Source organism: Mytilus edulis, chromosome 2, assembly GCF_963676685.1.
Source record: "Mytilus edulis chromosome 2, xbMytEdul2.2, whole genome shotgun sequence".
NCBI classification, from domain to species: domain Eukaryota; kingdom Metazoa; phylum Mollusca; class Bivalvia; order Mytilida; family Mytilidae; genus Mytilus; species Mytilus edulis.
Genome location: NC_092345.1, coordinates 92187230 through 92203860, shown reverse-complemented (window position 1 = coordinate 92203860; position 16631 = coordinate 92187230). Strand labels below are relative to the sequence as shown.

Sequence of the window (16631 nt, the reverse complement as noted above, 5' to 3'; positions counted from 1 at the left end):
CTTTTTAAAAAATTTAAATAGGATTTCTAATATCTTATAAGTATTTCACATAATTTTGACAAATCCACGAAAAAAAAGTTCAATGAATATTTGGATGCAAAAAATATTCATCGATTTTTATGCCCCACCTACGATAGTAGAGGGGCATTATGTTTTCTGGTCTGTGCGTCCGTCCGTCCGTCTGTCCGTTCGTTCGTCCGTCCGTCTGTCCCGCTTCAGGTTAAAGTTTTTGGTCAAGGTAGTTTTTGATGAAGTTTAAGTCCAATCGACTTCAAACTTAGTACACATGTCCCCTATGATATGATCTTTCTAATTTTAATGCCAGTCCACTGAACATGACATGGAAAATGATAGTGCGAGTGGGGCATTCGTGTACTGAGGACACATTCTTGTTGGATCTGAATTTAGATAAACGGAAAATTAATTTGAATGAAGTCTATAATAATGGGAAAGTGTAGTTTTAAACAAAACATGCACATCACTTAAAGACCTTGTCAGCTTGAAGTGAATGTATCAATGTCAGTTCAAACGTCATTGTGCAATGTAAAACAAAGAAAATACAAGTTAAAACGTTGTGTTAACTCTGCAACCCGGAATTTTACAAAAATATTGGAACAAGCTATCTGTAAAGTTTTAAGATACTCATTTTGTGTTTATAAATTGATGAAAAACAATTTATTTTTGTATCTTCATCTTTTTCATAGCTTTTTTCTCTTTTTCTTTTTCTGCAACTGTTGGTGCAACTCTAGCGGTGTTTCTGTTATCCTCTTTAGACTTTCCATTACTCTTGGCAGGCACGTATTCATTTGATTCTTGCACTGCAGCAATTTCCCCTGGAAAGTCTTCTTCATTCCCATCTCCCTGCCTTCCTTGTCGTTTATCTGTATCAAGTTCGTGAACTCGATGATTTGCATCGCCACTTTTTCTGACGAGCCAGTAAGTAATTATATCAGTTTTTCCCTAGAAAAAAAATAATTTTGATAAAATGACATGAAAATTCTTATACCAAAACGTGTCTATTCCGCCCAAACGCGTCCTTCAAATCACCAATTGCCCAAAAGTGTACGAGTTCACATCCAAAAAATGTATTTGATAAATGTAATTCGCCAAAACATTTCAGTTTAAAAGACACGAACGTCTCAAAACTTTTAGCGCTGATATGTCCTCGGTGATGTTAATAATGTGAACGGCTATACACATAGTAGGACGAACGTTTAAGAGGTTTGCTTCGGATTAATTCTAAAATAAAAGATAATAAACCCACTAACCATTTGCATCTGAAGGAAAGATGTAATAATCTGAATAATGAATAATCAAATGTCCATTTCTACTTTCGAATAAAAACAGAAACCAGATATAAAACAAAATAATGGAACAACAAAAAGTTATTTATACAGTGAAACCTGGGTAAACCGAACCCTGATAAAACCGAATTTCAGTTTAAACCGAACAATTTTCAAAGTCCCACAAAATTTCCCTATCAATTAACGTTAATCTAACCTGAAAAAACCGAACCCTGTCAACACCGAATTCCGAACGCTTTTTGAAGGCTCGTTAGTAAATTTGTATCTAAAAATTACCTGTCAAAATCGATCAATACCAATCAAAACAATAAAATATAATTAATTATTTGCATGATTTAATTAAACAAACACAGGATGGCAGAGTATCCCCGAAGGTATTTGAGGTTTAATGAACTTGTGAGTTGTTATAACAAACTAATTAGCATGTCTGTGTGCACGTATAAAGTGATTTTTTTGTAAAGAAACGTTAAACTGGTCAACTACCCCCATCGCCGATAATGACAAGAAAGGAACTTTCCCTCAGATCAATTAAATGCACCTTACTCAAATAATTACGGCCACAAAATCGAAACTGCCATTCTGTAGCTAAACTGTTTAATTAAATAAAAGTTTTAAAGCCTTTCACCGGATTAAGAAGTCGTGTAACACAATAAGGTCAATGGATTTCAATTGCTGGATTCCCATTAAAGGCCCTATATATTTGATTCGAATGCTCCCGAAGACTTCCGTTAGCTATTTAGCAACGATAAAGTCCGAGAATAAACTGGACCCCTGCTGTTGTTTCACTGTTATCGTGTGCCGAAGTATCAATCAGCGGGTGACCAGTTTAGTCCGAGAACTCATGTGTACAATGATATTCCCCATTCAACTACGGAATCGTCATATGACAGTGACTGTGAATCTGAATTGGTCAGTGAATTAACGAATGAGAAAATAATTATAAAAAGCAAAATCGCTCCACGTCGGACATCTCCCAACGACGAGCGTGATTGGCGCAGTGGCGTTTTATTTATAAACAAAAATGTAGCAAAACGTCTATCTTTTATCTTCTTTTATTTTTACATTTACATCTAAATCAACACAAAAATAAACTGTCGGCTGTTGTGTCACCTATTATTCCTGCCAAAATTATTTTGGTGTCGACTTCCGTCTACCTCTACAATCCGAACACCTGTGAAAACCGAACAAAACGCAAAGTCCCGTGGGTGTTCGGTTTGGACAGGTTTCACTGTACTTGCAGTGGTTTGTTTGGTCAATATGATTATTATTGTTTTAAATTTTTATGTACATCATACATAAGAAATCTAATATTTCAAAAGGATAAATTTATTCGACAATGATTTGAATAACTGAATTTCGTTTATCAAAATTATGGTTGCCATGCTCTATTAAGGATATCTAAATAACTATCAACAATTTTAAATTCATCAGATTCAACGTTATGATTTATCTACTTACCTGCTGAGTAACTTCTCCTTTCTTTTCAATTTTGAATTCTCTGTATTTACTGAGAATCGTGTTTGTTGTGTTGCTGATATGTATCTTGTTAGCTACAAGAATATATCGAGATAGGAACAAATAAAACAATATCATCTATCTAAATTCTACTTAAAATTCTGTCATGTTCATATGGATACATTTATAATGAATTGTCTAGTAAAAGCATAACTCTGTGTTTCAATCGCTGTGATAGTAGTCTGATATAAACAAGTAAATCATTAACTTGCCAGTTCCTAATGTTACGTTCCAAATACCACGACATTTTATGCTGAAATATTATTCTAGTTCCAAGCCGACCAGGCCATACTCTTATTTGTAAAAAAGCAGCAAATAACATTTTTAAGTCTATCTTATTACATGGTTGGAGATCAAACCAATGACATCTCGCACTCCTGCATGCACGCTAACACGAAGCCTTGATGAGATCAATAGTAAGTCATCGACATGCGACATATGTGACATTTGGAGCAGGATCTGCTCACCCTTCCAGGGCACATGAGATCCCTCACGTTTTTTATGATGTTCCTACTGCTCACTCTTTAGTTTTCTATTTTGCATTTTGTTGACTGTTGTTTGTCTTTTAGTCGTGTTTCGCTATGCAATGGGATTGTCAGTTCGTTTTCGTTTCGTTTTTTGTATCTTTTGCCCACTTTTTATCAATAGATACATAAAATTTACAAATAAGAACCTTTTTTTTCGTTATAGTTTCTGTTTTGATATTTCAAACTGTAATACTGTATAGTTAATGTCAGTAATTACAATGGGTTCTGATAGTTGTTTAGCAAAACTAATTGTTTAGCAAAACTAAAGCAATTGAATACATATTATTATTGGTTTGAACAAATAAGAATAGTTACGGGTGCTGTTGGCTTTGATTCTTGTTGCCAAGTTGATAGTTTCTCCAAATAAACAGTATTTCGGTACTTTGAATCCTATAATTCCAGCCATACATGGACCTGAAAAGATGATAAATTATTTGTAGGAATGGGTTTGTAAAAAAGACCAAATATGATATGAAGACCTACTAATAGAATACAAACACACCCGTGCCGAAATACTGACAACTTGGTCGACGATAGATGGATTGAATAAAAACTTTTTTTATTTTATTTTGCTGCTAACATAATTCACACGTATTTTGTTTTTGATAAATGGGATTGTGTAATAAACACAATTAAAAGAACTATAAGTTATCAGCAAATCTAGAATGAAGCAACATTTAATTTTTAATCATGTTAAAAATTTCAGATTTATTTTTGAAGTAACATATATTGAAAGATTTCAATTATAAACGTTCCTATAGACGTAATATTAACACTTCCTCAATCAAAACGATTGTTTAAGTGGAACATTTTTTTTTATAATAATTCTGTTTATTGTGATTATGAATAGGTTTTCAATTTTGTTAACATATAGCTACCCATATTAAATTGCATTACATATAAAACCAATCTATAGGGGAATTGCTCGATACCAATACAATGTTAACACATATTAGATTTCCATAACTTGTATTCTGTTGAGATGATGCGTTTGTTTCTGTCACGCAGATTTAAATCAGATTTAAGTAATAATTATGGCATACCTACGCAGACACCCGACAATATATGGTGCAATTGTGAGCATATATATCTAATCTATGAAAAAGAGAAGACAAAACACCGAACATTTCCTTTCTAAACTCTACCCTATCGGGTTTACATATACGATAGATAAAATAAATCAAGATGTGCTGTACACGACATAAAAAAAAGTAAAATCACAAAAATACTGAACTGTACGGAAAATTCAAAACGGAAAGTTCCTAGTCAAATGGCAAAATCAAATGATAAAACCAATCAAACGAATGTATAACAACTGTCATATTCCTTGGTACAGACATGTTATTCTGTATAAAATGGTGGCAAAATAATTGTGTTAAATGGCAAACGAGAACACATACACTCTTGAATCTGCCGTAATAATAGGGTTTGTACAACTTCAAGGTAACATAATTTCTATAAAGTATCGAAGCTTTAAAGCCTTGAGATACTTAAGTTTATTCAGAGCAACGTTAATTGTTAATTGTTAATTTCAGTACAAAAATCTCACTGAAAGATGAAAAGGACATTTTTCCTATGTATGTTTTCCTGGCAGGGATCAAGTTGGAAGTTTGTTGAAACCTGCTGCAATTTAAATAGTGGAGAGACTAAAACTCAACTTGCAAACATTGTTTTCCATTGTCTTACATATATCAGCACTTTCAGGTTGCACTTTGTAAATACAGCTGTTTCTCAAACCACGCCTCTTTTGGGGAGATTTAGAATATTCATAGAATTTTTTCAAAACTTCATAGTAAAAGTGGTACAGTTTTAGCCGTGAAGGGAGTTCCTATCGGAAATTGCATTGTCAATATTTACAGAAATGCAACCTTCAGTCGGTAGCAATGATAATACGATAATTGAAATGATGTATTGAAGACAATTAATATGTTTACCTCCTTTAAAATGTTTTTTTTATTATGAAACTGCAATTTATGCCTCGTTCAAGCTTACATTTAATTCTAATTTAATTCAAATCGAATGCGAATCGAATTCGCTAATCGCGTTCACACACTCTTCTTTTTAAATGCGAATTGATTCGAATTGGCTAAATCGCATTATCCAATTCGAATTAGAAATGCGTTTTTGTTAATACGAATTAAAAGTTAACGTCGTTTGGACGTAAAACGTTTCAAATGCGAATTAAACTAATTCCATGGGAATTAAACTAATTCGAATTAGTTGATGCAAATCGAATTCGAATTACGTGTGAACGAAGCATAACAATCATGATAAAGCATTTATAATATTGTCAAAATATCTATAAATGCTCTAGCTATTATGTGCTCTTAAACCGGTAAACAGAATAACACTCTGAAACTGTAAATGTTGTAAAGGTTGTATAAAAAATAACCGTCGTGTGAAATAAATTGAAAGAACAAATTTGCCCGACGTCCGACAATATGTGGATAATATTTGTAGGTGTAAATTAAAATATATCAGATTGAAGAAATATTATCATTGTAACTATGGAAACATAACGAATACAACTTATAAAATACTGGAATTTATTACAAGTTATATATTTAATGAAATCAATTGTTTTAACTATGTATGCAGATGGTCACTTTGTTGACGTCAAAATTACCTGGAACTTAATATGTAAGGTCCCTTGGGTTTTTAAATGTTGTTGTGCTATGCCTTCAACCATGGGAGTGGAACACAAGAATAACCTGAGCACCAAATGGATTAAAATTAGGTGCGTGGATAGGAAATGCATTTCAAGTCGAGCTTCTGACTACCTTTTCGTGATTTGTTAGAAACTTGGGGCACAGTTTATACTGATATAATATATCAAAATATTCAAATAAGAATGTTATTCACAAAATCATAATCGATCAATTACCAAGCAGAAATATTTATCTCCATTCATTAAATACCTTTTATTTTCGGACTATCAATATATAACATAACCAGTTGTATTCTTCTTTTCCCCCTCTACTTATGGTCACATGGATTCATTTTTAAAGTAATTGTCACAAAACTATGCCATTCCATTCAGTGCGCATAGAATTTTGTGAGTTAAATCATTTAATTGACCCAAGTGATCCAAATATATGGTGAACACATATAATATATTGAACAAATTTGCTGTATGCAAGCATAGGGCATGCCAACCGATTTGCATACATAAGCAACCAGAAATAACTTGAAATTGCAAATTCTTGGAGAAAGCCCAAAATGGAGGGTTCAAGAGAATATATTTTGAAATTGAGCGTCTAGGGGAACTCGATGAATAAAAGGAAAATATGTGTGAAGAAGCTCAAATGGTGTAGGACACTGGAGTTCTAATCATTTCGAGACAGCGTATACCGCCAAAAGTCTGGGTAGTCAATTTCGATGTTTTATCTAACTGGACATTTCGGAACGAGATCATACTCCTTGAGAATAATTTCTTATTCCTTTGAAATCAAAAAGTGATCTATATGAAAGATTACAAGCTAAATGACAAAACATTTAATATATGTAAAACTAATAGCGTTGAATATGAATGTATTTTCTTTTTCAAATGCCTAAATTATGTAAAAAGATAATTATCTATGAAATGTATAGATACATTTCGTCTCATTTCATTCAGGTTTTCATTGGTTCATCATGATAAGGATGTAACGAACTATTTGGAAAACATAGAACATCGATATGTTTGTGGTTTCAGATGAGTAGAGATAAAAAGAAATAGTAGAAAGTAAAATCACAAAAATACTGATCTCCGAGGAAAATTCAAAATGAAAAATCCAAAACTCAAACACATCAAAAATGCAACGAATAGATAACAACTGTCATATTCCTGACTTGGTACAGGCATTTTCTTATGTAGAACATGGTGGATTAAACCTGGTTTTATAGCTAGCTAAACCTCCCACTTGTATGACAGTCGCATCAAATTCCATTATAATGACAACGATGCGTGAACAAAACAAACAGACATAATAGGTAAACATGTCAAAAATAAGAGTACAGCAGTCAACATTGTGTTATAATCTTAATATCCTTAAAAACAAACAAATATGTAACAAAGAAGCACAAACAGGCATATAAACAAAGCAGATAAGCAAATATGAAAGACAAAAACACAAAATTTACAATAGCAGAATAGCACAATGACTGGGTGTATAAGTACAGAACCACGTCCTTTTTATCAAAGAAACCCAAAAGGCATTTAGAAAAAGCATATTAGCAAAAAAGAAAGACAAAAATACAAAAATACAAAATGATCTTAGAACAATAACACAATGACGGGATGTACAGAGTCACGTCCAGTAGAAATATAGACAGGGAGATAACTCTCACAGGGGTTAGTATTCGGTTATGCAATGAAAAGAGTGTCACCATTATCACTGTTCAATATATAATGATATAAAGCGATAAAACATATGTCAGGATAAATAATGTTAGAAGAGAAAAGGAATCAGAACAAAATCGAAAGGTCTTCCACGAAGATGTAAAAAGATCTAATAAAAATAGATCTTGAATCAAATCATAAGTAGATAAATAAAGGCAACAGTAGTATACCGTTGTTCAAACTCATAAATCCATGGACACAAAACAAAATCGGGGTAACAAACTAAAACTGAGGGAAATGCATAAATATAAGAGTAGAACAACGACACAACAATACAATGTAACTAACACACACAGAAACGGACCAAGCATCAGACTAAATCCCACGAGAATAACAAATATAACATCAAAACCAAATACATGAATTTGGGATAGACAAGTACCGTGACACGTCTTATCGCAATGTCAATATACACTCAAAAATAAGAGAAAACAAACGACGCAACGTTAAATTGTAACACACACAGAAACGAACTATAATATAACAATGGCCATAGACGCCATTATTACGGTGATTTTGGATATTTCAATTGTTTTTTTCATAAAATATAATCGTTGCTGTTAATTAAAAATAAATCAAAGTAAGGAACTGGTAATCAGGTGAAGACCTCTATTTGATCACCAAATTGCATGATATAAACTTTAGTGTATCTGCTTTAAAAGAATTTCATAAACTTATATAAAAAAAAAAAACCCAGGGATATGAGTTAGTCGGAAATTTGAAGTTTGAAAAATCTATATTTTACATGTTCTATATCGTAAAATGAAATGTTCGATGGAAGTCAACGCAAAAAATAGTGATGCAAGTTTATGTTTAGTGTATGGCGCAACATGGTTTTCAGAGAGGAAACTATGTATACATCCGAAATGTTTAATAACAGAAAATGGTATTTTGAATAACATTTCTTCAATTTTGATCCCAATAGGGAATTGTTACGAATACAATGTTTGTCTGGACAAACCATACCTGTGTGTATTCCAATCCTCAATTTTATAGTTCTATGTCCATTGCAGAATTTCATCTCTGTCACTGTATTAAGCATTTTCAAGGAAAAGTTGGCTATTTCAGTTGCATGACGATCAGAACTTCTATGTGGCAATCCTTAAAATAAAAAAAAAATGTTTGAAAAACAGGATTATGATTGTTTGATTGTTCATACTTATGTTTCAGTAATGAACTACTGTAGATACGCTAGAGGTTTAAGGTCTTGAAACTAAAAATAACCAAATCTCGCCAGGAATCGGGTTGCACGATGATGCTCTCATACTAAGTATGTTATGTTATGAAAATGATGAAAAATCTGCAAAGAAAGATAAATAGTTATGAAAAAAGTATTTCGAATTGTTACAATATTATTTATTATTACAATGAGTATTTCATAATACTGTACTGTAATGTTGCAATCTGGAAAGAAGTGCATTTGATTCGCATGTGAGCAATCTGTGTTACTTCCAAATAAAATAAGATGTAATTTAATATAAGTAATGCAGTAGGAGTTTTTGAAAAGGTTGAATCAGCTTTTTCAATTATGCATTGTCGGGGTATATTTTTGCATGTCAAGTACAGTACACACAGAGAGGATATAATCTCATACTCCCAACACAGATTCTGGTGCAACACAGTGTCACACTGTGAAACAGATTGCTCTCCCAAAAAACACCACGTACTTACTCCCATCTGTGAGGATTTTATGACTTGTTGATTGCAGGTAAAAGTAATAAAAATCAACAAAGCAATTTACTTTGGTCTGACATTAACAGGTAATTACGGGTCAACTATTCTAAAACTTTATCCTATTTGAAATATTTATCTTTAAGTTTTATTTCTGAAATAATTTAAAAGGTTATGAAATGAAATTTTAAAATTCATATAAAATATGTATTGATATTTGTTTTTGTTTATCTTGTAAGATTGGAAAATTATTTACCTTCTAACATCATTTGTACATTATCAAAAATGTCTAGTTTGATTTGTAGTCAGAATAAAAAAATATTTAATGATAAAAACAAATAATAAATGTATGTAAAAAAATTTGGAAATTTAGATTTCTCTTTAGTTTTCATTGAAATTTAAAAGAAAGATTGTATAAATTCAGTAAAAAAAACATGTCTTAAATTCCAATAATTATAATCATCTAATTATATAAACATGTGATTTTTTAAATATTTTCTATATAAATTTGATGTACTTCAAATTTTACAAATCAATGTGACTGCCATTTATATAATTAATGACAGGAAACACAAGAAATGTTTATTGTAGTCAACAACTACTGGCACATTTCAAAGGTAATTATAGCAATAAAAATCATGGTGTTAGGAGGAAAGACACCCAGGTAATATACAATTTAGGAGTTTTAGGGAGGAATAACTCCAAGTTTCTCCCAATTTCCTCCAAAGATTTGGAGAGAGTTGCTGGAGTTTCCTGGTGTGACACCAAGTTTTTACATAGTGTTTGATGTATGAGATTATGTCCTCTCTGTGTGTACTGTATTTGTAATGAAGGGTATTTTGATTCTGAATTCCTTGTATTGGTTTTGAATAACTGGTAGAATTTCGAGAAAACATTAATATGAAAAATTAAATAACATCTGCATGCGTTTCAAATTGCTATATATATTTGAAACGATTAGGATTACAGACTAGTTTAACCGTCAAGTCATCTAGACTTTGAAAGCAATTTATTGTTATGCTGTCAATGATTTATTGCCTTAATTAACGCATATTCCATTGAGTTTGCATTAAAAGTTGCTAATGCTTGTCACAGTTTCTCGAATGTAATAATTATTATATAAGTCATACCTGATGCAACCATGAAGCTGTCATTAATCGTTTCTACTTTGAACGCGTCGAATTCTTCCAAAATGTTGTCAACAGTGTTATGTAAGGATCCAAGTAATATTATTAATTCTTTGGGTGTGAGTTCTACCGTAATATGACCAAAACCATACACATCAGCAAAACACACGGTCACTGACTTAAAGTATTCGGCCTCCACTTTCTTTTGCTTTTTCAAGCGATTAGCAATTTGCCTTGGAACCATTTGGTATAGCAATCCATCCTTCCGAGCCTTTTCACTAGCTAACTCATTAGTCTTATCAACAAGCGTCAATGCATAAATCTGAATACTACTCGTCAGACTTTCAGTTGCCAAAATGACCAAGGGACACATCAGTATAACCACAACAAGTAAAATGGCGTATACGGCTAGGTCAATGGTCAAATCTTCAATGGCTACATCTAAGATTTTAATTACTTTCTGAGCCATCTGTGTTTGAATGTCAAGAAGAGTATCCATATAAATGGTCATATTATCAAACCAATATCTTGATTTGGCAATATCAATTGTTGAAGTATTTTCCACGTTTTGAATTTCAGTTCTGAAACTTTCGATGATTGATGTGATGTTGGTACCGTTGTTTTGTTCTCGCAGTCCGACGTTGTATATTTGCCTTACGAATTCAGAGTACATTCCTGCTGTTTTCATATGCGCACGAAAACTGTGAAGTCTTTTATTGTATGTTTCAAAGTACGAATGAGACTCGAAACCTCCCCTTGAATAGAACATGGTACCTAACGCTCGCTCTACACCAACGTTTTCTTTCGCACTTGCCAGCTTCTGATACGCAACAAGTATCTTCCATACTAAAGAAAATTTGGATTCTGTGATCGTATTGTATAACCAATAAATCGTTGTGTCGATAATACGCGAATAAAAATCAATTTCGTCTTGAATCGAAAATTGGTCGCGACTTAGAATCTGTCGATGTGCAGCCAAGTAATCTCTAAAATTTGCCTTTGATAAAAACATGGCACCGTTCGCTTTATCCAGATCGCCGGGCCAGTATGACAACCGATCAATAGTCCTGTCAGTATTGATGTATTCTGCCAAAAGAAAAGTTCTAGTTTCTGGTCCAAGTTCACTAAGGTATAATACACTCATGTCACGTTCTACTTGGAGTCGATGTACCAATTGTCCCACGTCAATGCTATAGTACACTGAAGATCGTTGCTGCAAAAAGTAAGACTTATATTATTATTTCTGCAAATAATTAGGGAACATGTGAATCGTAATGTAAAGTGAATATAAGAGCACTATAGAGGTTTCTGTGTAGAAATATCTAAACTGGAAAGGGTAAACATTATTTATTATATATGTCAAAGGAGGGGAACACGTTCTTACAAAAGTTTACTTTTATAGAAGGAACAAGAGCTCTATTGACAAATTGAGATATGAATAGATATTTTTACAAATTTCTTAGTAATATATTGGGAAATCTGTTGACAAAAATAACGATCTTGCAAACAATGAATAATAAAACTATTCATTATTTAGTACGTTCTCAACAAGGAGGGATATTAAATTCTCAAGAAAGGTTAAATGATTTCGTAGAAAGAAACAGCGAAAACAAATATTTCTATGTAAAAACAGCGGTATCATTAATGCCAGAATAACCATGAAAAAAAACCTAAAGATTGCTAAGCGAATTTATGATTTAACATATGTCAACCTCAGTTATCTTTTCTTATGTGATAAATCTTCTAGAAGTTCGAATAAAGTTGATGCATATATATTCTTGGACTATGTCCAAGATATATTGTATGTAGATAATATGATTTAAAAAATGTAGCATCACTGGAACAATGTATAGGATTAATTCTAAGTATATGTTTCAAGTTCGACAAGAAAATTGGCATTTAAAAAAAGTCTACAAAGGATTAACACTTCTATGCAAATTCATGCGGATATTATTCAAACATTTTATGCAATTACATCGAAAAAGAGGTAAATTTTGGAAATTGTATTAAGATAGGGACGATGAGAAACAATTTTAATATTCATTTCTTACTTTACATTTTCTATATGAATATGATTTTTTTAGTTAATCGATAAGCCGCAACCATTAGAATATTGACATATCAGTATTGCTTCTAATGGAACATGTTCAATAAATAATGAAAACAAGACACATGCGTTTCCATATAAAAATAAAATTATGTTGTTGATTGCCAATTTTACGATTAAACAATTTAAATAAAATGGAGGCCACCAAATGTAGTTAACCATAAGGCCTTCAATTAACGATGACCTAATACGGCACCGCTGGCTATAAAATGCACTGGCATGAAAAATATGTTAAAAAAAATCAATAGAGAAAACTAACGGCCTATAGCTACAGCCCGTAACAGAGTAGTGATCGAATTCGCGTTTCTTTACCGTCAGAATAAGTTACGTTTCTCAGAAAGTTTTCATAAATATTGTTAGATACCACTAATCGTTCCAACAATCAAGACAACAGAGACAAACAGGGGAAACAATATGAAAATGAAAAGATATGACTTAAGTGTTAGCATGTTCAAGGAGAAGGCACTCAATTTACAAAAAAATAATTGATGTTTTAAGGAACTGTAGAGGTCTCCACAGGTTTTCAACAAGGGTTGAATTCAAAACCTTGAATATGAAAGCCTCGAAATCCATGATACTTTTTCTGTGCGGTAGTTATATCTACAAAATCCAATCATGTACACGACATATAATATTCATACATTATATAAAAAAGAAGATGTGGTATTATTGCAAATGAGACAACTATCCACAAAAGACCAAAATGACACAGACATTAACAACTATAGGTCATCGTACGGCCTTCAACAATGAGCAAAGCCCATACCGCAGTCAGCTATAAAAGGCCCCGATAAGACAATGTAAAACAATTCAAACGAGAAAACTAACGGCTTATTTATGTAAAAAAAAAGAACGAAAAACAAATATGTAACACATAAACAAACGACAACCACTGAATTACAGGCTCCTGACTTGGGACAGGCACATACAGAAATAATGTGGCGAGGTTAAACATGTTAGCGGGATCCCAACCCTCCCCCTAACCTGGGACAGTGGTATAACAGTTCAACATATGAACGAACTATAAAAATCAATTGAAAATGGCTTAACTCATCAGATGGACAAATATACAAGTGGACGTGTGTCGGTATGTATATTTATATATTGGGAATTTATTTTTGTTTCCAAACAGAATTCTAAGGTTATGTATAAGTGCCTCCCTCCGTTCACTGCACAATTGTAAATTGTCTTCCCAAAGACCAGCAAAAATAAATAACACAAGTTCACGTAGTCATAAAAGAAGTCGTATAATTTACGATAAATCGAACAAAAAATCAGAAATACGGAATATTATATGTTAATGGTTAGGAAATCCGTTTCCCCTACATGTTTTAAAAGTCAAAGAAAAATGTTTTCCCTGATACAAGCGTTTTAAATACCAGCTTTGTGTAACCTATAATAGACAAATTCGACTGGATATTAGGAAGTTTTAATATGTTTACTCTGATTTGAAATTATCTTTTAGAACTTTTTTTAGTAATTGAGAACCGATGTTGTTTATGGGTAATAGGTGAAATGTTGCATGATCCCTCAAAATGATAGCAAGCGCAGTTTTCCGGACGATTTTCATTTGAACACTGCTAAAAAAAACTGTCAGGTCCTGGCCATGGTATATTTTGGAGAAATTTTTTTTTACTGATTTTTACTAAAAAAAAATATTCTCTGTGTGTGCCATTGCAAGAAATAGTTTTGCTCGTTATTTTGTCATATTAAAAAAAATTCTCAACAAAATTTTCCCGTTTAAACTGTACTAGAAAAATGTTTGGTATGTGAAACGGACGAAGACATATTCTAACAGAAGTACAAATACCAGTCCTCCCTTTTGTGTATACATATGAGAAAACATTTAAAAGCTATTGATTGAATTCAAATCCATCACACTTACGGTACACATTGTAGTCCGAAAAAGGAAAGGACTTCATTCCTATCAAACACCTTTTTAATTGTTTACCAGTATATTTCTTTTAGTTTTGGGTAAAATTGTAAAGGAAATAATACTATCAAGACGTCCTTCCATAAATCTTTTTTTTTCTGTTCTGACTTTGAAGAAATGACTACTTTTCGCCCAATCGAAATGGTGCATGGACATATTTTGTTTCATATTATTAGAATTATTTTCAATATTATCGGTATTAAACTTAATTATCGACACATGAAAGTTTGTAAGCATTGTCAATCTTTTTAACGTTAAAGTACCAATAGTTCGGTCACCACTCATTAAGTTTGTCGATAACGTAGCTAATTTTGACGGTAAAGAAACATCAATTCGATCACTTCTCTGTTACGGGCGTATTTCATAACAAAACAATTAACGAAAAAACAAATGTAACAGATATGAAAACAACCACTGAATTACAGGCTACTGACTTGGGACAGGCACATAACGAATGTGTCTAGGTTAAACATGACTGTGGTCGCTTGAACCTCTCAAAAACCTTGGACAGTTGTGTTATGACACAACATGAGAGAGCAAATCTATAAAAATCAAATGAAAGGGTTAAATCATCAGATCAATACTAAGCAGAAAAACATCTAACAAAAACACAACTCGGACGTGGCAGGGTATATATACATCCATAACAACAAAAAAAGGTACAAAGTGAAGACGACTAGAGTTTCCATGTATATTTCAACTAAACGTATGAGATAATTTATAAAATTATGTATTATAAATATATTATTGTGGTCTCGAAATAACTTTTGATCAGAATAGTTACAGTATTCGATTTGAATTTGTCAACCTCATTTGCTTGAAATGTAGCCTTTGAATTCTATTTTCTCGCCTCACCCATTGTTGGATAGTTGGACTTGAGGAATAAAACTTACCTTGTCATTTTCCGCTCTACTGTTCAGTATATCTGCTAAAGTATATACAGTGTAACCCCATAAACCTATGATAGGTATAACAGTGAGACATAACATTTTAAACAGTTGTAATTTTTTGCCGGTTTTTGACAAGGGCTCATCTCTACAAATGCCTACAATTAATAAAAATATAGTTCATGCATTTATGTGAAAATATTGAAATCGATGTGTTTCAAAAAACATATTTAATTTAAACATTCATGCAAACACTACTTGAATTTAAAACTGAATAAGAAAGATGTTTTAGAAATAAAATCTTTCACAAAGTATATTAAGCTGATCAAAGAGTAGTTTTCATCGATATTACAAAAAAATAGTATTTCACGGTTTCCTTTTAATTCTAAGTTTGCATATTACTGAAATATATCCTAAAACAAGCTATATAAAGTGTTAAAAAATGTATACATTATTTTTGCTTATACATTACCTCTGCCAAATAATGGTGGCTGTACAACATCTAGAATTTCTGTTTCCGAATGATCACTGACCACTGATCCGCCACAGTTGACTTGGCCATTCTCCTCCTCTAAAACTTTCTCTTCTGACATTATCTTGGAATATATTATAAATTCTCCCTAAACATAATGACTATGTTTGATAAAAATTAAGACTACACAGGAATGTTTCGAACTACATGTTTACTGAAAATATAGAATATTTAGTTGTCAGTATATAATTATTCAAATAGTATTTCGGCTAAAAGTTACCTTTTGAAATCAGTATATTCAGATATTACCAAAATATAAAAACCTTTATATTATGTAATGAATTTCCTAATATTTCTAAATTTGTAAATGTATCCCGAATCCAATATTCTAAATTTTTATCCAGTAGCTATTTTCCTGACATACAAGGTATGCTCTGCGAAGATACACAATGGTCGTTTATTCACACTTAATTCTATAAGAACTTTCGTAAGACGGCAAAGTGTTAATTATAATTATTGCCTATATAGCAACCCTCCTGGACGTGAAACACAACGCAATGTTTCTTCCGATAAGTTTTTTTTCTATTTTTTTTTTTATCATTAACGAACATAAAAGTGTTGCGATAAAGTCGAGGGAAACATTTTCAATTTCATTAAAATGTGATCTGTTTGACTGAAAATATTATTATAAGTTCACGGAAATTCGT

At 32.1% G+C, this 16631-nt stretch overlaps 1 protein-coding gene across 1 annotated transcript; it reads right to left on the bottom strand.

The window, feature by feature from the left end:
• Window positions 1-404: 404 nt before the first annotated feature.
• Window positions 405-16236, bottom strand: LOC139513453 (uncharacterized). Its single transcript, XM_071301941.1, has 7 exons — window positions 15925-16236; window positions 15459-15610; window positions 10529-11738; window positions 8694-8828; window positions 3662-3760; window positions 2763-2854; window positions 405-960 (listed from the first exon to the last, which is right to left on the bottom strand). Exons 1-7 carry the CDS (start codon window positions 16043-16045, stop codon window positions 676-678), a joined length of 2094 nt encoding a protein of 697 aa, XP_071158042.1. The 5' UTR covers window positions 16046-16236; the 3' UTR covers window positions 405-675.
• Between the last annotated feature and the right edge of the window lie 395 nt (window positions 16237-16631).